The sequence below is a fragment of the Sapajus apella genome, unplaced genomic scaffold (assembly GCF_009761245.1).
Source record: "Sapajus apella isolate SASKATOON/1434 unplaced genomic scaffold, GSC_monkey_1.0 scaffold40, whole genome shotgun sequence".
NCBI classification, from domain to species: Eukaryota; Metazoa; Chordata; class Mammalia; order Primates; family Cebidae; genus Sapajus; species Sapajus apella.
In genome coordinates, this window is record NW_022436980.1 from 7,137,897 (window position 1) to 7,161,401 (window position 23,505).

Consider the following 23,505-nt stretch of genomic DNA (forward strand, 5'->3'; position numbering starts at 1 on the left):
GGTGATCCTCCCACCTCAGCCCCCCAAGTAGCTGGGACTACAGGTAAACATCATCATGCCCAGCTAATTTTTGTATTTTTTTGTAGCAACAGGATTTTGTCATGTTGCCCAAGCTGGTCTCAAACTCTTAGGCTCAAGCAGTCCGCCCACCTCAGCCTCCCAAAGTGCTAGGATTACAGGCATGAGCCACCGTGCCTTGCTTGGTTCACATACTTTTCCATTCTGCCTATCTCTGTCTTTTGGTTGCAGTGTTTAATCCACGTATGTTTAATGACTATTTAGCTATTTGTTTTCTACATGTCCTGTGTCATCTTTGTCCCTGTGTCCCATCATTACTGCCTTCTTATGTATTAAAAACGTATTTTCTACTGTATCATTTTAATTCCTTTGATGTTTCTTTTACTACATATATTTTTATTTATTTCCTTGGTGGTTACCCTGGGGATTATAATTAACAACTTGTAACTACAGATCTTGCTTTGCTTGAAGTTTCCACTTAGAATTTCAATTGTCTAGTCAAATTTATTTTAAAAAAAAATGAGCTCTTCTATTCACAAATACTATTAGATACACAATAGGTGGTTCTTATAATAAGCAACTGCCTCTGATGTGAACACTTACCTTATCTAATAACACATTCTGCCACAACCTAAAGATACTGAGGTAACTTCTATCCCTGGCACCAAAAGATGTGAAGAAAAACTGCAAAGAAAAATAATAGGACAAGTTTAGTGTCACGGAAAATAAGAGGAGAGCATCTGTCATGAAGGTCTATGGGGACTTCCTTATGATTAAAACAAACTAGTAGGTCAACACTGCCTACTTTGTATACTATTTTTATTTAACATTTTATTATAATAGAAGAAACGCAGGTAGTTGCTATATGAACGAGGTGTCTTTGCAAATTGTGTCTTTCAATAAACACAATTTTGTCAGTATTTACTAGCAATGGGAACATGAAATAGGTAGCTATTTATCAGTTTAACTATCGAAATCAATCTAAATAAAATCATTAAAAATGAAAACTTTATTTTATTCTGAACTTTGCAAAGAGATATGAATTAGTTGCCATTTGAGCCAAGTATACACAAAAAATAAGAAAAAAATACCTGTGGATTTTAGAGATAGATTGTAGGGTCTTAATTTTTAATTGTATCAGTCTTCACGGTCTACTAAAAACTCCAGAAATACCTCTCTCTGCTGATTATAGATATAAACCACCCATGCTAACACTGCACTTTTATTTGAATGCCATAGAAGAAAAGTAGCATGTTTCAATCCATAATTCCACATTTCATTTAATTAATTTTTGCAAAGTCACATTTTAAAATAGGCTTTTATAAGAAAACGCAACAAGGCAGCACTAAATACAGTCTTCTCAGTGTTTCATCTCTTCCAGTTCCCTAGTCAGTGACCTTTCATGGCTGAGCAGTTACGCTTAGGAAGGAGAAAGCTCAGTTCTGTGCTGGATTAGGTTATTTTATTAAGTAAAATATCAAACAGATAATATTTTGGATGTTAATGCTTTTCATAGAAAGATTTTAGAGTGCTACTTTCTAATTCATTAAATTAAAACTTTGCTATACATTCTTCAGAAAGCAAAGCTTTTTACAAAGAAGATATATCCAGAATCTTTTCCAAATAGAATTATATACATAATATGTGACCTAATAATCACTTGCTGTTCCCTATTCCCTTTTCTTAGGCCTAATTATTTTGCTTAATTATAATAATCTTACAATCCTGCATTCAGATACATAGATTTTAAAATTCTCCTAGTCTGTCTCATTTTCACTACTGCAATATTCTTGCTAATTCCCACTTCTTCTACTAAATGGCTTAGTATTAAGTTTTTCTACTCTCAGGTACAACCACCACATTTCCAACTCCTTAAATCGCCCAGCTTTCTGGATAATCTACATAAATTACTACCTTTCTTTTATTCCTTGCTAGATATCCAACCTCAAAAACATATTAATAAATCTTGATTCGGCTGGGTGGGGTGACTTACACCTGTAATTCCAGCACTTTAGGAGGCCGAGGTGGGCAGATCACCTGAGGTCAGGAGTTAAGACCAGCCTCACCACATGGTGAAACCCTGTCTTGACTAAAAATACAAAAATTAGCTGGGCGTGGTGTCGCATGCCTGTAGTCGCAGATTTTTGGGAGGCTGAGGCTGGAGAATTGCTTGAACCTGGTGCAGCAAGCCAAGATTGTGCCACTGCATTCCAGCCTGGGCAACAGAGTGAGACTCTGTCTCAAATAAATAAATTAAATAAATAAATAAGGCCAGGCTCAGTGGCTCACGCCTGTAATCCCAACACTTTGGGAGGCTGAGGTGGGCGGATCACAAGGTCAGGAGATGGAGATCATCCTGGCTAACACTGTGAAACCCCACCTCTACTAAAAATACAAAAAAAATTAGCCAGGTGTGGTGGAAGGTGCCTGTAATCCCAGCTACTCGGGAGGCTGAGACAGGAGAATCACTTGAACCCAGGAGGCAGAGGTTGCAGTGAGCCGAGATCGGGTCACTGCACTCCAGCTTGAGAGACAGAGAGAGACTTTTGTCTCAAAATAAATAAATATAAAAATAAATAAATAAATAAATAAATATCATAACATAAATCTCGATTCAGTAATAGCCTTCTTATGAGTTTGGGAAGGATTCTGGCTGATGATATCTCCAAGCTGCTAGGGCACAGAACGTATTCTAGAGCCTAAAAAACCTAAAATTGTTATGATTAATCTTCCTTTCATCACAGAGTATAAAAAAGGGGTAAATATTTAGTTGTACAGAATTTATTACCATGATGATGGAAAAATGAAATCATTGAGTTAACGTAGTGAGGAAGTTAAGACCAGGGTCTCTGCAATTAAATGAACTGGGTTTACATTCTTGTTCTATCACCTCTTGTTAGTTCTGTGAATAGGGTCACTTTTCTTTTCTTTAGTTTTCTCATCTGCTAAATGAGAATTATCATAGTGGATCTTTATAAGAAATAAGAAAATATACATAGAGAACTTAAGGCAGTGTCTAGATAACAGTAACTGTTTGGTAAATGCTGTCTGTTACTGTCGTTATTAAAATTTAAATGCTTGATCCTGAAATTCTAATACATATGTGAGAAACAGTCACATGTGAGCTTAATGGGGCATGGTCAGGGTATTCACCACAGCACTGTTTGTAATAACAAAATATTAGAAATAAATTAATTGTAAAGGAAATCATGGTATAGCCGTTCTATGAAATACTATACAGTACTTTTGAAAAAAGAGGTGGGTCTATCTACATGTGCTGACCTACAATTGCAGGAGATAATGTTTTTGTTTTTGTTTTTTAAAAGCAGAGCTGATGAAATAATTGAAAATAAGATTACATTTACTTTTCTAAAAAAAGAGCAAAACTATGCATTTATATATGCATGCCTGGTATGTAACTACAAAGGAAGGAGGTCTGAAAAGATACATACCAAACTGATAGCATTTGCCTCTAGAAAGAAAATGGAATTGGTGATTATGGGTATGGAATGAAGATGTTAGTTTTGAACTTGTTTGATGATTTTGTTAAAAAATGAAAAGGTATATTATATATTAATTGTAAAACTAAGAATATTTAAGTCTTCCTCTTTCATTCCTGAACAGTTCAGCCCTACAGCTATTGGTGGAAAAGAGGAAAGTAGGCATCCACACTTGGAGTGTGGGTAGGGACAGAGGGGCTGCAGTAGCCTAAAGCAGAGTGTCAAATACCAGAAAAGAATGAAGAGGTCATCCGCAAGGAAAGGTTGCCCATGTGGAGTGTCAGGGCCCAAGTGAGTAGGGGTCTCCACATATGGGGATGATGCGGAGAACTGTATTAGAACAGGAACAGGGTGAAAAAAGTATGGGGAGTCAGAGCGCGAAGAGTTTGGCCATGTAAGGGGTAGTTTTGTGGGTGGTGTCAAGTGTCAAAGACCAAGCATGGTGAAGGGTGGCCACGAATGAGCATGCCCTACAACGACACGTCAGAACCAGAGCAGGTGAGGCGGCATAGTGTTATGGAGAGTCCATGAGGGTGGTCTTGTGCTAGGGTGTCAGAGCCTGAGCAGGGTGGGAAGAGCAACCACACATAGTGACAAATTGGCACAAGCAGGGAACAGAGGGTGTCCCTGTAGAGGGCAGTCTGGCAGAGGGTAAAGCAACTTGGCATGGAGTATCAGCCCAAGCAGGATAAAGAGCTTTTCTGTTTGTTTGTTTGTTTTTGTTTTTGTTTCATTTTGCTTTGCACTACACTCCAGCCTGGGCAGCAGAGTCTCACTCTGTCGCCCAGGCTGGAGTGCAGTGACATATTCTTGGCTCACTGCAATCTCTGCCTCCCAGGTTCAAGTGATTCTTCTACCTCAGCCTCTTGAGTAGCTGGGACTACAGGCACGCGCCACCATGCCCAGCTAATTTTTGTATTTTTAGGAGAGAAGGGGTTTCACCATACTGGCCAGGCTGTTCTCAAACTCCTGACCTTGTGATCCACTGGCCTCTGCCTCCCAAAATGCTGAGATTATGGGTGTGAGCCACCATGCCCGATGGAGAGTTTTTACATGATGAGAGCGTCTAGGTTGTGGTGTGATGGGCAGCACCCTGATTCTAAGTGTCAGAAACCAAGTTGGGTAATGAGCATCCCTGTGGGAGGGGGTGGCAGTGGAGATGAAGATTGGTTACACAAAGGCTTAATGGTTAAATAAATAACTATATTAAGGATAATGGGAGCCTGGTTTCTCATAGCCAGGGAAGGGAGTTACAAATTTGGAAAGGAAGAAAACGAAAATAAACTCTGTGGTGTTAGATGGGACTTGGAGGTTCTGATGTGAATTCACGGTTTTGGATGGATGGATAGATGGATGGATAGATGGACAGATGGATAGATAGATGTATAAGTGAGTGTGTACATATATGTATGTGTGTATTATGCGTATGTGTGTGTAATTATATACATTTAATGTATACCCTTATTATGCCACCTTAAAGGGTTTGAAAATAGTGATATCCCTCCCCCAGCCCCATAGCAATGAACACACTGGCTTATTTCAGTTTCCCTTAAAAGAAACCAGGATTCCTTGTAGAAGTGGCTGATCCCAGGGCTGGGGCAGGGAAAGCCTGAAATATCCTGTGCCAAAAAAAATAGGAAAATGCTCAAACGCACTGAGAATACTCAAAAGGATACTGCAGCCAGCTTGCAGGGGCTCCTACTGGCCAAATTTGGGACAATCTGACCACAAAATACATAATAATAGTAATGGCTTATAATTCATTGAATAAGATAAGAAATCACCAGTTCATACTGACATAAGCAAACGAGTGAATAAATTTAAAGTATGATAAGAATAGTATATCTACATGGTTTCAAAATACCTTTCCCCAAAACACTTATTACTACAAAAGAAAATAGATTATAAAGTCTGCAGACACCACCTTAATCAAATATTCAAAGTAGACATCATCAGTAATGGTACAAATCAAAATCATGTGCCATCTGATAGGATGTAGTGGTGAGAACAGAGCATCATCTCTGTGTATTTTTTCCAAAATTACATAACCTAAATTTAATCACAAGGGAACATCAGACAAATACAAATTGAGGGATATCCTACAAAATAACTGACCTGTAATCTTTAAAAGTGTCAAGGACATAAAAGTCAAGAAAAGATTAAGGAACTCTTCCAGGAAATTAAAGAGCATGATTACTAAATGTCACGTGTATTTCTGAACTGAGTCTGTTTGCTATAAAGGATATTATTGAGATAATTATGGAAACTGAATGGGGTCTAAGAATTGAATGATGGTAACAGGTCAGTGACAATTATTTGATGTTGGTGGTTATATTGTGGTTATATAGAAGAATGTCTTTGTTGGAAGTACATGCCAGAATATCTAAGGTGATGAAGGATTAGGGTAAGAATTTATTCTCAATTAGTGCAGGGGCAAAAGTTCTTTGTACTGCATCTGGAAGTGTTCTGTAGGGATAAGACTGTTTAAAAATAAAAATAGCCAGGCTCACTGGTGCACACCTGAAGTCCCAGCTACCTGGGAAGCTGAGGTTGGGGGATCACTTGAACCCAAATGCTCAAGGCCACCCTATACAACATAGCAAGACCCTGTCTCTAAAAAAAGAGTAAGATAAATTTTAAAATGCACTTAAAAGAATCTCCACAAGATTAAAAAGTATAATTACAGAGATTTAATATCATGGTACTAATTCTCTCTCCCCACCTCCCCCAAAACTCTCCCTGTATCTTTCTTTCCCTCCCTAGCCGTCCTCTTTTATACTCTTTCCTTTTTTTTTCTTTCCTTCCTTCATCTCCTCCTTTTTCTTTCTTCTTCTTTTTTTTTTTTTTTTTTTTTTTGAGATGGAGTTTCGCTCTTGTTACCCAGGCTGGAGTGCAATGGCGCGACCTCGGCTCACCGCAACCTCCGCCTCCTGGGTTCAGGCAATTCTCCTGCCTCAGCCTCCTGAGTAGCTGGGATTACAGGCACGCGCCGCCATGCCCAGCTAATGTTTTGTATTTTTAGTAGAGACGGGGTTTCACCATGTTGACCAGGATGGTCTCGATCTCTCGAGCTAGTGATCCACCTGCCTCGGCCTCCCAAAGTGCTGGGATTACAGGCTTGAGCCACCGCGCCCGGCCTTTCTTTCTCATCACTACGCTTCTAATGTCTCACACACAAGGTCCTAACCAATTTTTCAGGTGGTTAAGAAATATTCTTGATATATCCCTACAAAGACACAGCAGATATTATGGGTGAATAATAAAAATTATGTCAGTTAAAGATAACTGCCATTAAAAAAAAGAATACAATGGTTAGTGTTTATGTGTCTGCTATCCAAATCTCTGTTCACCGGAAGCATTTTTTATTAGTTGCTATTGTGCAGCTATTACAGACTGAAAAATACTCATGGAATTATTATTTAGAAATAAGGACATTTTGCTAATGTTATCCTACCTACCTCTTACAATGAAAAATGAAAAATAAGGGTGAAAGTTCTCTGTAACCTATAAAGTACAAAAAATGTCAGCAGTCATTTAATTAACCACTAATATAACTGCATATAGAATTCTAGTATTAAACATATGTCTATCAGATACTCCTAACTCCAGGAAGAACTACCTATATTCCCAACATGGATGATGAGTATGAGGCAGATTTTCTTCACATTGTGTAATATAACAAAGGTAGAAAAGTCTTTCACCTTTTCACTTTCTGTAATTATCTGGATAGCATTTGGGATGAGTCGAGCAGTTTTCTCCTTGGTCATGAAGGTTATATTCTTTAAAGCAATAGAAATCTAAACACACAAAAGAATTTTTTAAATGTATTTTTCAGAAACATACACAATATAAAATGCAACGTTATCACATCAATCTAATCCAGAATATTCAACTTCTCAGTTGAATATTCTTCAGGTTTTTCAACCTGAAGGAATTAATAAGTATATGCTTGCATTCTCTGAGAAAAACAGGGTACGCACTTTTCCCTGAAGTCTTCTCCCCCATCAACTCCTCAATCTAACATTAGGACAAAGTGTGAAAAGACATGTGGGTGTTCATATTCCACATTAACACACAAACAAAAATCAGACAGTCTGTCACTTAAGACGGGGTTTTGGCAGCCATTAAGATATATGTTCAAGCCTTTTTCAACTAAATATCTTTCTCTAACTATACTAATGGAGTTCAATGTATTAAATCAGAAAAATAGGCCGGGCGCGGTGGCTCACAGAATTACAGAATGACTGTAATTCCAGCACTTCGGGAGGCCGAGGCGGGCGGATCACAAGTCAAGAGATCGAGACCATCCTGGCCAACATGGTGAAACCCCGTCTCAAAAAAAATAAAAATAAAAATAAATCAGAAAAATATACACTTATATATACAACACATTTGTATTTACATGCACACTAGTATAGATGCAAAAATATATATAAATTTACTTTGGAATCGTCTAAAGTACACTGTAGAAGAACTGTATATATCTCTATGCAATTATTTGTATCAACAAATCAAATGCAAAATGTCTTACTGTAGTTTCCCATCTGAAGATGTTGCTATAGAAACATAGCCAGTTTTCTGAAAGGTATAGTCGTCCCTGAAGCAAAATGTCCCTCTGAAGAGCACAAGCATAATCTATATACACAAAAATAAGAGACAGTTTAGTCACAAAAATCTGAGAAATTAAGAGATCTTATACTATATTTCGACACAGGGAAAGTCATCAGTTTTTGTTCATTTCATTAATTCATTCATTCCTTCATATACTTTGAATATCATATGTCAGATGTTTTGCTGTGCACTAGGATTAGCAGAAATGGCTCTTGCCTTCATAGAACACAATGTACAGGCAAGGCAGAAAATAAATACAAAAATAAATACGATAATGACCCAAGTGTAGAGAAACCTATGAGAGCATATAATAAGAGCTATGCAGGTATAAGGGCGCAGGGCAGAGAGTGTATATCAGGAAGGATTCTCCTAAAAAAACACTGATCTTGAACATGAAAAGATTAATAAAGGGTCAGCAGAATCATGAGGGAACAGCACATGCAAAGGCCCTTTGGTAGAAAGAAACACAGCACATTGGAGGAACTATTAGATCTTTGAGCTGCAGAAGATAGATCATGTAAATTCTCACAAGTCATGGCATACTGTGGTCGTCATGAGATGCCACCAATGACCTTTAAGTGGAAGGAATAGGAACAGATGTGTATAGTTAAAGGTTACTTTATTCATACTGTGAGAATTAATTCTATCAGTTAGAAGTCCAGAAAAAAGTTGACAGTGATTCAGACCAGAAGGTGACCATATTAAGAGACAGAGTAGGTAGAATAAGACATATTTGGAGGTAATACTGATGGTGAATTGGTGATTGATCAAACCAGAGTAAAGAGGGGTCAAAGATGACTCAGAAAATTGTATACATTTTAAGTCAGTTTCAAAGTTGTTTCTCTTGGCTGGGCACAGTGGCTCACACCTGTGATCCCAGCACTTTGGGAGGCTGAGGCGGGCAGATCACTTGAGGTCAGAAGTTCGAGACCAGCCTGGCCAACATGGGGAAACGCTTTCTATTAAAAATACAAAACTTAGCCTGGCATGGTGGCAGGCACCTGTAATCCCAGCTACTCAGGAGGCTGAGGCAGGAGAATCGCTTGAACCTGGGAGGCGGAGGTTGCACTGACCCAAGATCATGCCATTGCACTTCAGCCTGGGCAAGAGAGCGAGATTCCATCTCCAAAAGAAAAAAAAAATTGATTCTCTCCACCTCACCACTAAAGTCCAGCAAAATCAAGTCTGCCTGCCAAACAAGTTAATACCATGCTTCTAAGGTTAAGATCTGGTTCTATGACAAATGTAAACTATATTGCTAAATTCTTAATAATGTAAGACATAAAGGGCTGTTACGAGGAGATTTAGGTTAACTGCTAAATTTTAAAACCCTACAAACTAATTAGCAATTTTAGGTAGATGTTGCATAAATCTCAAAATGTTTCCATTTAGTCATGTTAAATGTCTAAGCAAATACTAAAAATTGAGCAAAGTAATTCAGTCTTTCACAATGCTTCCATCAGCAAAATAAAACTGAGGTGCCACCAAACAAAATTTTCTTGTAAATAATTAAGCAGATTAGGTTACCCATTAACAAGTATTCATTACTAAAACAGAGATTGGGCTAAAGGTCACCTTGAAATATCCTGAAATTTTTTTCCAAACCACCAAATTATTTTATCAATTCAGGTTCAGATCAGAAATACATAGCTGACATAAAACACATATTTCAGCCAGGCACAGTGGCTCACACCTATAATCCCAGCACTTTGGGAGGCCAAGGCAGGCAGATCACAAGGTCAGGAGTTCGAGACCAGCCTGACCAACATGGTGAAACCCTGTCTCTACCAAAAATACAAAAATTAGGTGCGGTGGTGGATGCCTGTAATCCCAGCTACTCAGGAGGCTGAAGCACAAGAATCGCTGGAAACCAGGAGGCGGAGGCTGCAGTGAACTGAGATCATGCCATTGCACCCTAGCCTGGGCAACAGAGTAAGACTCCGTCTCCAAAAAAAAAAAAAAAAAAAAAAAAAAACAGATCTGCATATTATTAGGCCTCCCCTCCCCCAGGTTTCTGATTAAATAGTTCTGGGGTGAGTCTGTGTGTCTAGCAAGCTCTCAGGTACTGACAGCGTTGTTAGTCTATAGACCACACTTTGAGAACCACTGTATTATTTTACATTAACTTGTTTAAAGGCATAGTAACCACTTGGATTATTTTAACTGAAGACTATTTGATATATATCAGCAGACTTTTTCTAGTGTTTCTTTGTTGTTGCTGTTGTTGTTGTTGTTTTGAGACACGGTCTCACTCCGTCACCCAGACTGGAGTGCAGTGGAGTGATCTCAGCTCACTGCAACCTCCACCTTCTGGGTTCAAGCGATGTCTCAGCCTTCTGAGTAGCTGGGATTACAAGTGTGTGCCACCACACCCGGCTAATTTTTGTATTTTTAGTAGAGACAGGGTTTCACCATGTTGTCCAGGTTGGTCTGGAACTTCAGGCCTCAAGCGATCTGCCTGCCTCGGCCTCCCAAAGGGCTGGAATTATAGGCATAAGCCATCGTGCCCGGCCTCTGTGGTTTTTAAAAATGGCTTCCCTAAAATGGGTATGTTTATTGCAATAAATGTATACTTCAATAAAATTGATTTTTTTAAAAAATGGCCTCTTGGCTGGGTGCGATGGCTCAGGCCTGTAATCCCAGCACTTTCGGAGGCCAAGGCAGGCAGATCACTTGAGGTCAGGAGTTCAAGGCAAGCTTGGCCAACATGGCGAAATCTCATCTCTACTAAAAATACAAAAATTAACCAGATGTGGTGGTGTGTGTCTGTAATCCCAGCTACTTGGGACTGGAGGCTGAGGCATGAGAATCAATTGAACCTGGGAGGCAGAGGCTGCAGTAAGCCAAGATCACACCACTGCACTCTAGTCTGGGCAACAGAGCAAGACTCCATCTCAAAAGAAAAAAAAAAGCAATTAAGTGGATTCACTGTTGTGCAAATAAAAAAGAGATCTTAATCTTTCCTCCATGCTGAAAAAAAAAGAAAAAAAAAGAGATCTACGCAAGATTCAAAACAATAATCACAGTCTGCCCCCATTTAAGTTTTTTTCTATATGTATAATCCTAAATACATATAGAAATTTTCTGAAATTATACCTAAGAAGTTACTAACACTGATTATCTCCGAGGAAGAACACTGAAGTGGTCTTGGTTCTAAGGATCACTCAGTTTTCACTTTATGTCTTTATGTAGCATTTGAAAATTTTACCATGGGATTATATTACTTCCAATAAACAATATATTTTAAAATGGCTTTCATTCATTATTATGATATTTATTGAACTGAACTGTCTAAAAATTCATTGAGTTCTAGACATTGAATTAAGCATTTCCCAAGGGTACCAAAAAATTTGAGAAATTCATATAAATACATGTTTTCGTTTTTGTTTGACACAAAGTCTAGTTCTGTTACCCAGGCTGGAGTGCAGTGGCATAATCTCTGCTCACTGCAACCTCCACCTCCTGAGCTCAAGCAATCCTCCTACCTCAGCCTCCCTAGTAGCTGGCACTACAGGTACATGCCACCGTGCTAAGCTGATTTTTGTATTTTTAGCAGAGACAAGGTCTTACTAGTTGTCCAGGATGGTCCGAACTCCTGTGCTCAAGCAATCCACCCACCTCAGCCTCCCAAAGTGTTGGGAGGCATGAGCCACCACACCCAACCTAAATAAATGTTTTAAATTAAATATATAATAAAACTTAGCTGTGTAGTTTTATGGTCATGAGTACATATTAAGCTTACAGTAAAATTTAAAGCACTTTTTAAAGAAAAAAGATGAAATTTTTCCTCTTAAAGCCTACTTCAAAAAAATCTATGTGAACAATTACACACGTAATGATTTAGCCCTAGAACATTATGTGAAGTTGCTCTATGAGTACATCTGTTAGAGGGTGTATTTTTCTGGAGATAGTTAACATATATTGAACATCAAGTTTAAATTTTCCCTCCAATTTGATTCACCTAAATCATTGTGACAAATCATTTTTTTAAGTTCTATTAGTACTTAATATGTGTGTGTGTGTGTGTGTGTGTGTGTGTGTGTGTGTATGTGTGTGTCATTGATTGATTGATTGACTGAGCCAAGGTCTCACTTTGTTCCCCAGGCTGGTCTCAAACTCCTGGCCTCAGGCAATCCCTCAGCCTCCCAAAGTGCTGGGATTATAGGTATGAGCCACCACACCCAGACCAAAAACAAATATATCCTTATATGTAAGAAATCACTCTTCCCCGAATTACAATTGAGTTTTACATTGTCTAATTATGATAAGATGCTGATTACCTTTTTTAAATTTTAATTATTATGGATACTGAATGGTTGTTACATGTTTATGGACTAATGTGATATACTGGAATAATCACACATTTTGCAATGATCAAATCAAAGTAATTGAGATATCCATCACTTGAACTATTTATCATATCTTTGTATTAGAAACATTCCAATTCCACTCTTTCGGCTATTTTGAAATATACACTAAGTTATTGTTAACTATAGTCTCCCCATGTGATACTGAACACTAGATCTTCTTCCTTCTATCTACCTGTATTCTTGTACTCATTAACCAGCTCCTTTTTATCTTCCCTTCTCAGTACCCTTCCCAGCTCTCTGGTAACCATCATCTCTCTCTCTCTCTGTCTCTCTCTCTCTTTCCCCTACCCCTTTCTTTTTGAGTCAGGGTCTCATTCTGTTGCCCATGCTAGAGTGCAGTGGCACCACCATAGCTCACTGCAGCCTCTAACTCCTGAGCTCAGGTGGTTCTCTCATCTCAGCCTCTTGAGCAGCTGGGAGTACAGGCACATACCTCAACACCTGGCTAATTTTTTCTTTAATAATACAGACAGGATCTCACTATGTTGACCATGCTGGGCTGGAACTCCTCGGCTCAAGCAATGTTCCTGCCTCAGTCTCCCAAAGTGCTGGGATAACAGGCACGAGCTACCACACCTGGCATCATTCTAATCTATCGCTGTGAGATCAGTTTATTTTTAGCTCCCACATATGAGTGAGAACATGGGATAACTGTCTTCCTGTGTCTGGCTTATTTCATATAACATAATAAAACTGGAGGTAGTTTTATTCACATTGGTGCAAGTGACAGCATTCCATTCTTTTTGTGGCTGAATAACATTCCATTGCATTTATGTGCCACGTTTTCTTTATCCATTCATCCAGTGATGGATACTTAGGTTGATTCCATATCTTGAGTATTGTCAATAGTGCTGCAATAAACATGCATGTGCAGATATCTCTTCAATATGTTAATTTCCTTTCTTTTGGATATCTACCCAGATATGAGATTGCTGGATCATAAGGATGTTCCTTATGTTGAAAATTATATTCTGTTTAGCATAAAGGCTTAAATTCTATTACTGTCACTTAGCAGTTCCATTTTTATAAGGAGGTAATACAACTTTTTTTTTTTTTTGCAAATTTCTGTCTTTTTTTTACCTGCTATCAGCCTCTCTGTATCAGGTAGATGTGTGAACTGTCTTCTATATTCTTCATTCCTGTCTTTATAGGTGGAACTTGAAATCTGCAACAATAAAAAAAGATTACATTTCTGTATAATTGTAATTATGGTGTCCTAGAAAAAAAATATCAAGTGGAATTTAAAATCATATGCTTTCTATGCAATACTGTGTATATCCTTATATAAATAACCATATAAACATCTCAAAAACACCAAAAAGAAGCAAAGAAGACTACTTCCAGCATGAGGAGATGAGGAGTTTGGCAATCCCCTCTGCAAAAGCAAATATATAACCAGAAAAAAAAAACCTGTCAAAACTAATCATCTCAAATGACTGGAAATTGACCAAAGGCATAAAATACAATCAACTGAGAAGTATTTGTTCATGAAAATCCACAGAACTTAGGTAAAGATGGTGGAAGTCTGTGGCACTCTTTCCTGGGCCTGTTCCCATTGTCCTTCCTCCTTCACCTGTTAAGTCTATGTGGTAGTTCTTTGAGGGTGGGAATAGGTCATGAAAACTGGCAGCTATCTTGACAGAGAGGGTTGAGCTGATTTGGATTGGAAGCAGAATATCTATGCCCAGAAGTGAAAGGGAAAAGGCTGTACTAATCCAAGCAAGTGTGTGAGTGCAATTCCAATTGGAGCAAGCAGAACGGCAGATTAGCAAGGAGTTTAGAAAGATCTTGAAGAAAAGGCAGCCATAGATGGGCTTGATAAACTAGTCACATATTCCTGGCTGAACAAAGGCTGCAATGTGCATAATACAAACCAGAGAAAGCCCAGGCTACCCACACATTTCCTAGCCAGAGACACAAAAGGTCTCAGGAGAACACTGAAAAACTGGGACAAACTTAAAAATGGCCACATTTTTTTTTAAATGGCCAAACTTTGAATACATTCCCCAATCTACTCACAGATTTCTCAATATAAGGGAAAAGGCTTACTGGCTCATTGAGCAACCAGGGCTGACATAAGAGGTGATCCCTAGGATGCCAGCCCTAAAAATAAAAACAACAACAATAATAAATAGAGCAGATACATGCCACTGAACAAACAGATTTCATAGATTTACTCTAGGCAAGTTATTAAACAAGCAAATAAAAATCAGCAATGACAACCCATGGAACAAGAGGAAATGTAATCAGAATCCAGAGATGCTACAATATATTATCTAAATTTTTAATATTCCAACAAAAATTATAAGACATGAAAGAAACAAGAAAATGTGACATACTAAGAAAAAACAGAACAGAAAACAGAAATAGCTTTTGAGGGTCCCCAACACTGAATTTAGCAAAGATATGAAATCAGTTATAAATATGTTCAAAAAACAAAGAGAATCATGCTTAAAGAACTAAAGGAAAGTATGACAACAATGACTCAGTAAGTAGAGAACCTAAGCAAATATATTTTTTATAAAAAACTGTAAAGGAACAAATAGACATTCTGGGGTTGAAAACTACAATCACTAAAATAAAAAATTCACTAGAAGGTTTCAACAACAAATTCAAAATGACAGAGAAAGAATAAGTGAACTTAAGGATAGATTAGTAAAAATTATCAAATTTGAAGAACAGAAAGGACAAAGATTTAAGAAAATGAACAGACTCTCAGAGACCTGTAGGACAACATCAAAGGAACCAAAATACATGTGATGGGAGTACCAGAAGGAAAAAGGATAAAGTAGAAAAATATTTGAAGAAATAATGGTCAAGTTTCTAACTATGATGGAAAACATGAATGTATACATCAAAGAAACTCAACGAATCCCAAGTAGGATAAACAGAGTCACACTAAGACATACAATAGTCAAACTGCTGAACAACAAATAAGAAATCCTGAAAGAAGCAAGAAAAAAAAATGACTCATCACATACAGTTGAAAAACAGTGTAATTTGCAGGTGACTTCTCATCATTAACAATGGAGAGAACAGACATGCTTTATAAGAAATACTAAAGGAAGTCCTAGGCCTGGTGCAGTGACACATGCATGCCTGTAATCCCAGTACTTTGGGAAGCCAAGGTGGGCGGATCACCTAAGGTCAATAGTTTGTCACCAGTCTGGCCAGAGTAGTGAAACCCCATCTCTACTAAAATACAAAAATTATCTGGGTGGGGTTGTGCATGCTTGTGATCCCAGTTTCTTGGGGAGGGCTAAGGCAGGAGAATCTCTTGAACCCTGGAGGCAGAGGTTGCAGTAAACCCAGATCATGCCACTCCACTCCAGCCTGGATGACAGAGTGAAACTCTGTCTCCAAAAAAAATTAAAATTAAAATTGAAAATAAAGGGAGTCCTTCAAGCTGCAAGGAAATGACATCATATGGTAACTCAAATTCTCCAGAAGAATTAAGAGCACCAGAAGTATAAATACATGGGTATTTTGAAAAGACTATGTAAATCTATTTTCTCATTTTTCTCTTAATATCTTTAAAAGACATAAGGGTCTACAAAGCCATAATCACAACATTATATTGCTGAATTTATGAGATAATAACATTAGTTGAAGAAAAGGTTCAATATTTTAGCAGAATTAAATTAGTACAAATCTGAAGAATACTGTACTCTCTTAAGCAGTCACTAAAAATAACCTTCAAAAAATTTTAAATCTGGTGGCTCAGGCCTGTAATCCCAGCACTTTCAGAGGCTGAGGCAGGCAGATCATGAGGTCAGGAGATCAAGACCATCCTGGCCAATATGGTGAAACCCCATCTCTACTAAAAATAGAAAAAAATTAGCTGGGCATGGTGGTGCACACCTGTAGTCCCAGCTAGTCAGGAGGCTGAGGCAGGAGAATTGCTTGAACCCAGGAGGCGGAGGTTGCAGTGAGCCGATATGGCACCACTGCAGTACAGCCTGGGTGACAGTGCAAGTCACCATCTTAAAAAAAAAAAAAAAATTAAATCAAAAGCAATTACAATACTACCCTAAAAAATACGTATTTGACACGTAAAGAAGGGGGAACAGAAGAACAAAAAATATATAAGCCATATGGAAAATAAATAGCAAAATGGTTATTTATAAATCCAACCATATTATAACCACATTAACTGTAAATGGACTAAACACAGAAATTGTCAAACTAGATAAAACACAGAACCAACTATATTTTGTCTACAAGAGACACACGCCTTAGTTATAAAAACACAAAAAGGTTGAAACTAAAAGGATGAGAAAAAGATAGCCCATGCAAACAGTAATCACAAGAGAATCTGAGTGGCTATATTACCTTTTTTTTTTTTTTTTTCAGTCTACTTGCTACCTGGCTCTGTCTTTCTTGCAAGCTGGAAAAGGCAGCTCCTTAACCTCATCCTGCCTTTCCAGGTAATCTCTCTCTTGGGCTCATTCCATCACCTGTTGGGGGCCTGTTGCTGACTAAGAAATAAATGATGTTTTTATTGCATTTTAGGCTTTGGGGTACACGTGAAGAACATGCAAGATTGTTGCATAGGCAACAATCAAATCACATGGCAGCGTGATTTGCTGCCTTCCTCCCCTTCACTTGTATCTGGCATTTCTCCGCATGTTCTTTAGCTATCTTTTTCGCTATATTTAGAGATAATATAGCTATCTCTTTAGGCTATATTACTTTTATCTGAAATACGCTAGACTAAGAGAGATGTCATAATAATAAATGGGTCGATATATGAGGAAAAAAGTTATAAATATATACACAACAGAGCCCCAAAATGCATGAAGTAAAAATGACAGAAGTGCAAGAACAGACCATTCAATAAGTTGGAGATATCAATATCCCATTCTTTTTTTTTTTTTAGGTGGAGTTTTGCTTTTGTTGCCCAGCCTGGAGTGCAATGGCACAATCTCGGCTCACCGCAACCTCTGCCTCCTGGGTTCAAGCGATTCTCCTGCCTCAGCCTCCTGGTGAGCTGAGATTACAGGCATGGGCCACCACGCCTGGCTAATTTTGTATTTTTAGTAGAGACAGTGTTTCTCCATGATGGTCAGGCTGGTCTCCAACTCCTGACCTCAGATGATCCACCCACCTCAGCCTCCCAAAGTGCTGGGCTTACAGGCGTCAGCCACCACACCCGGCCTATATCCCATTCTTAATAATTGATAGACTACACAGAAAAACATCAAGGATATAAGAAACTTGAACATTTTCGACCAACTACACCTAACTGGCATTTACAAAACACTCCCATCCAACAACTGCAAAATACACATTTTTTTCAAGCACACATGGAACACTCTCCAGAACCAACCATATGCTAGGCCACAAAACAAGTTTCAGTAAATTCGAAAGGATTAAAGCCACATCAACTATGTTCTCTATGACACAGAATAAAATTAGAGACCAACAACACAAGGACTAGAGCCCAACTTCAAAACATCTTAATCCTTACAAATGGGAAGGACAATTCCAGATTGCTTGACAGCTGTATATGAAAATCCTCTCTGGAAGAACACATCACTCTAGGACTCAAAATGTTACCACAAAAATAATGGAAAATAGAGAATAAAGGATAAGAGACTCATAATATAGTCAGGAGGTCTAATACACGTGTAAACAAAGTCCCAGGAGAAAAGAAGGTAGATGTAATATTTGAAACAACAAATTTTTTTAAAAAAATTTAACATTTGAAGTTTCTGTCCTCAAAGACCTCAATTTCTTTTTTTCTTGTAGTTCTCTGAAATCATTTTCAAAAATAGCATCTTCCTATTCTAAGTGATCCAAACACTTTTTTGTGCAGATTTATACATGTAAATACAGTAAAACCCAATAAACCAGCATCTTACAGTCCAAAAATCCTGAGTTGGCTTCTAATCAAAAATGGTCTGAACAGTCTTAGTGATTCAGTATCTGTGGCACACTCCATAGGCTCACAGCAGATTTTTTAATGAGTTTTGGTAGTTGCTATGGTATGAATATGGTTTATCCACACCAAAACTCATGTTAAGGCTTGGTCCCCAATGTAATGGTATTGAGAGGTGGTAGGAACTTTAAGATGTATTTGGGTCATAAGGGATGTCTCATGAAGGGCTTAATACCATCTTCTGGGAGTGCTCTCTGGGTCTGGATTAATCCAAAAGAGCAGGTTATATAAACCAAGGTTGCCTTTCATGTTTTGTCTTTCAAACATGTTCCCACCACATGATGGCCTCCGTCACATTGTGATGCAACATGAGACCCTTGCTGGGTAAGACCACCTGATCTTTAATTTCCCATTCTCCAGAACCATGAGCCAAATAAATCTCCTTTCTTTATAAATTACCCAGTCTAGGTGTTCTGTTATAGCAACAGAAAATAGACTGAAACAGAAAATTGGTACCAAAAAGTAGGGTTGTTGCTATTAAAATACCTGAAAATGTGGTAGCAAGTTTGGAATTGGGTGATGAGTACTGGCTAGAAGAATCTGGAGGAGCAGGCTAGAAAAAGCCTAGATTGCTATAAATGGGTCACTAAGAGCAATTCTGGTGAGCGTTCAGAAAGCAAGAAGACTAGGGAAAGTCTGGAACTTCTTAGAGATTACTTAAGTGGTTGCGAACAGAACGTCCACAGAAATGTAAACAGTAAAGGCCATTTTGAAGAGGTCTCAGATGGAAATGAGGAATATCTTATTGGGAACTGGAACAAAGGTCATTGTATAAAATAGCAAAGAACTTGGTGGCATTTTATCCATATCCTAGGGTTTTGTGGATGGCCAAACCTGAGAGGGCTGAAGGGGTTAATGCCATGTTTTCGGAGTGCTCTCTGGGTCTGGATTAATTACCCAAAGAGAATTTAATTACCAAAGCTAGAATTTCTGGAAGAAGAAATATCTAAGCAGCTTTGAAAAGAAAATATAAGGCTGGGCACGGTGGCTCATGCCTGTAATTCCAGCACTTTGGGAAGCCGAGGCAGATGGATCACAAGGTCAGGAGTTTGAGACCAGCTTGACCAACATGGTGAAACCCCATCTCTACTAAAAATACAAAAATTAGCTGGGCGTGGTGGCGGGCACTTGTAATCCCAGCTATTCGGGAGGCTGAAGCAAGAGAATTGTTTGAACCTGAGAGGCAGAGGTTGCGGTGAGCCTAGATCGAACCATTGCACCCCAGCCTGGGCAACAGGGTGAGACTCTGTCTCAATCAATCAATCAATAAAATAAAATAAAAAAGTAGGCAGCAAAGCACTCAGCATGCTGCATGTCTGCTTTTGGGCAACTTACAGTAAAATGAGAGAGAGAATACTTACTTAAAGACATAATTTATAATTGAAAGGGAAAAAGAGCATAAACGTTTGGAAAATTCACACCCTGATCTTGTGATAGGGCATGAAAGACCATTTCAGGAGAGGAAACCAACAGTATGACCTAGAAACTATTTGGAGATTAATATAGCTAAAAGGGACCTTCTACAGGGGCAGGGGTGCAGAGAGCCTCCACTAGAATAATGCTCAGCAGAAATGTGGGGTCAGGACTACCACTGGGACCCCAAAAGGGTAGAACACTTAGGAGAGTACAGTACCTGCCTGGGAAAGCTACGGCACCATTATGCAGCTGCAACTCGTGACAGAAGTGATGGGGGCCGCACGTACCAAAATCATGGAGGCAGGGCTGCCTGAGGCCCAGGTTCCATACCAACGAGGCACTTACTTTAAAAAATTGAGATGTAATTTATATACTATAGAATTCATCCTTTTGCAATGTACAAGTCAGTAATTTTGGTACACTCACAAAACTCTGCAATCATCACCACTATATAATTCCAGAAAACTTTTATCACGCCAAAAAGAAACCCTATACCCATTAGCAGTTACTCTCCATTTCCACCTCCCCAGGTCCTAACAACATGAATCCACTTTCTATCTCTATGGATTTGCTAATTCTGGATATTTCACATTAATGGAACAGACACAAAGGGCCACAATAGTGCATCAATGATATGCACTATCACTCAGCATTATGTAGGTATTTAAGGTTCATCTACGTTGCAGCATGAATCATTACTTCTCTCCTGCTTATGGATGAATAATATTTCATTATATATACTACATTTTATCTATGCATTCATCATTTGGTTAATGTTTGGGTTGTTTCTACTTTTTGCTTATTATGAATGATGCTGTTATGAATATTCACGTAAAAATGTTTACGTGAACATGTTTAAATTTTCTGAGGTATATACCTAAGAGAAGAATTGCTGAGTCATACAGTAACTCTGTCTAACATTTTCAGGAAGTACCAAACTATTTTCCAAAATGCCTGTACCATTTTACATTCCCACCAGCAATGTATGAGAGTTTTAACTTCTCCATATCCTCACCAAATCTAATGTCTTTCTTATTACAGCCATCTGAATGGGTGTAAAATGGCATTCCCATTGTAGTATTGATTTGCATTTACCTCATAACTATTGATGTTGGACATGTTTTCATGTGTTTATGGGGTATTTGTATGCCTCTGAAGAAATGTCTATTCATGTTTTGGTCATTTTTAATTGGTTTGTCTTTTTATTATTGAGCTGTAAGAATTCTTTGTAGATTCTAGTACAAGCCCCTTATCCAATATTTGATATGCAGTTATTTTCACATTCTGTGGGTGATCTTTTCATTTTCTTAATGAACTTGAAGCATAGAAATTTTTATTTTTTATTTTTATTTTTTTATTTTTTATTTTTTAGAAATGGGGTCTCACAGGCTGGGTGCAGTGGCTCTCACCTGTAATCCCAGTATTTTGGGGAGTCAAGGCAGGTGGATCACCTGAGGTTGGGAGTTCGAGACCAGCCTGAACAACATGAAGAAACCCCGTCTCTACTAAAAATACAAAATTAGCCAGGCGTGGTGGTGCATGCCTGTAATCCCAGCTACTTGAGAGGCTGAGGCAGGAGAATCACTTGAACCCAGAAAGCGGAGGTTGTGGTGAGCCGAGATCGTACCATTGCACTCCAGCCTGGGCAACAAGAGCAAAACTCTATCTCAAAAAAAAAAAACAAAAAAAGAAAGAAAAACAAAATGGGTCTCACTTTGTTGCCCAGAATGGAGGGCAGTGGCTATTCACAGGCACGATCATAGCGCAATGCACTCTCAAACTCCTGGTCTCAAGAGAAGTCCCACCTCAGCCTCCTAAGTAGTTGTGAAGACAGGCACACACCACCAAACATGGCTCTAATTTATATGAGGTTCAATTTATCTATTTTTTTTTGTCACTGAGATTTTCATGTCATATCTAAGAAACTATTGCCTAATCCAAGGTTCATGAAGATTCATACCTATGTTTTCTTCTAAGAGTTTTAGTTCTAGCTCTTACACACAGGTCTATGATAAATTTCAAGCTGATTCTTATATATGGTGTGAAATAAGGGTCCAAATTCATTCCTTCACATGTGTATATTTAGTTGTATCGTTTGGGGAATATTCTTTCCCTCATTAAATTGTTCTGACACTCATCAATTGATCATAAATTTAAGGGTTTATTTCTGAACTCTCAATTCTACTCCATCAATACATAAGTGTATTTTTATGCCAATCCACACTATCTTGATTATTGTAGCTTTTTAGTAATCCTCGAAATCTGGAAGTGTACATCTTCCAACTTCATTCTTTTTCCTTCTTTTTTTTTTTAAAGATGGGGTTTCACCCTGATGGCCAGGCTGGTCTTGAACTCCTGACCTCAGGTGATCCATCCACCTCGGCCTCCCAAAGTGCTAGGATTACAGGCGTGAGCCACCACGTCCAGCCAACTTCGTTCTTTTTCAAGATTATTTTCACTATTCTGGGTCCTTTGTATATCCACAGGAGCTTGAGTACTGCTTGTCCATTTCTACAAGAAAAGCCCATTTGAATTCTGATAGGACAGTGCTGAATCTGTAGTTTAGTCTGAGGAGTACTGCCATCATTAACAACATAACAACATTAAGCCTCCCAATTCATGAATATGGGATGTCTTTCCAATTATTAATGTCCTTTTAAATGTCTTTCAATAAAGTTTTGTTGTTTTTAGTGTATTAGTATTGCACACATTTTGTTAAATTTATTCCTATTTTGGCCAGATGTGGTGACTCACACCTGTAATCCCAGCACTTTGGGAGTCCAAGGCAGATGGATCACAAGGTCAGGAGTTAAAGCAGGATGACCAACATGGTGAAAACCGTCTCTACTAAAAATACAAAAGTTAGCTGGGCGTAGTGGCACGTACCTGTAATCCCAGCTACTTAGGAGGCTGAGGCAGGAGAATCACTTGAACCCGGGAGACAGAGGTTGCAGTGAGCCAAGATTGTACCACTGCGCTCTAGCCTGGGTGATAGAGCAAGACTCCATCTCAAAAAAAAAAAAAATTATTCCTATTTTATTCATTTGATATCACTGTAAATGGAATTGTTTTCTTAATTTCATGTTAAGGATGTTCACTGCTAGTGTACAGAATTACAATTAGTTTTGGTTTTGGAATCAAGGTAATACTGGCCTTACAGAATAATCTGGGAAGTGTTGCCTCCTTTTCTGGTTTTTTGAAAGAGTTTTTGAAGGACTTGGCAGAATATACCAACAAAGCCATCTGGTCCTGAGCTTTTCTTTGTGAAAAATTAGTTGCTGTTGTTGTCATTTTGGTTTTGGGGAAAAAAAAAAAAAAAGAAGAAGAAGAAAAAAAGAATTTTGGTTTTGGAGATCGGGGGTTTCTTTGGTTTTCATTTTGTCACTAATTCAATCTCTTTCCTTGTCACAGGTGTATTAAGATTTTCTCTTTCTTCTTGAGTCTGTTTCAGTAATTTGTGTATTTTGTGGAAATTTGCTTAGTTCATTTAGGTTCTCCAAGGTATTTCAGATGCATATTAAAACCTAATAACGTCAACTGTCCTGCAACATTACCAAAACAGACTATATACTCAGCTGTACCTCAACAAATTTAAGAGAACTGAAACTATACATTGTGTATTTTCTGACTATAATGAAATCAAATTAGA

The 23,505-nt window shown here is 38.2% G+C and overlaps 1 protein-coding gene across 2 annotated transcripts in view; it reads right to left on the reverse strand.

Annotated features, from left to right (window-relative positions):
* GRAMD1C (GRAM domain containing 1C) overlaps positions 1 to 23,505 on the reverse strand; it is a 100,495-nt gene that overhangs the window by 59,360 nt on the left and 17,630 nt on the right. For both annotated transcript variants that reach the window (XM_032299019.1, XM_032299020.1), the window contains 4 exons: positions 13,580 to 13,664; positions 8,050 to 8,153; positions 7,220 to 7,315; positions 622 to 702 (listed from right to left, as the gene is read on the reverse strand). In XM_032299019.1, the coding sequence (XP_032154910.1) occupies positions 622 to 702; positions 7,220 to 7,315; positions 8,050 to 8,153; positions 13,580 to 13,664 (366 nt within the window). The remainder of the gene's footprint in view (positions 1 to 621; positions 703 to 7,219; positions 7,316 to 8,049; positions 8,154 to 13,579; positions 13,665 to 23,505) is intronic.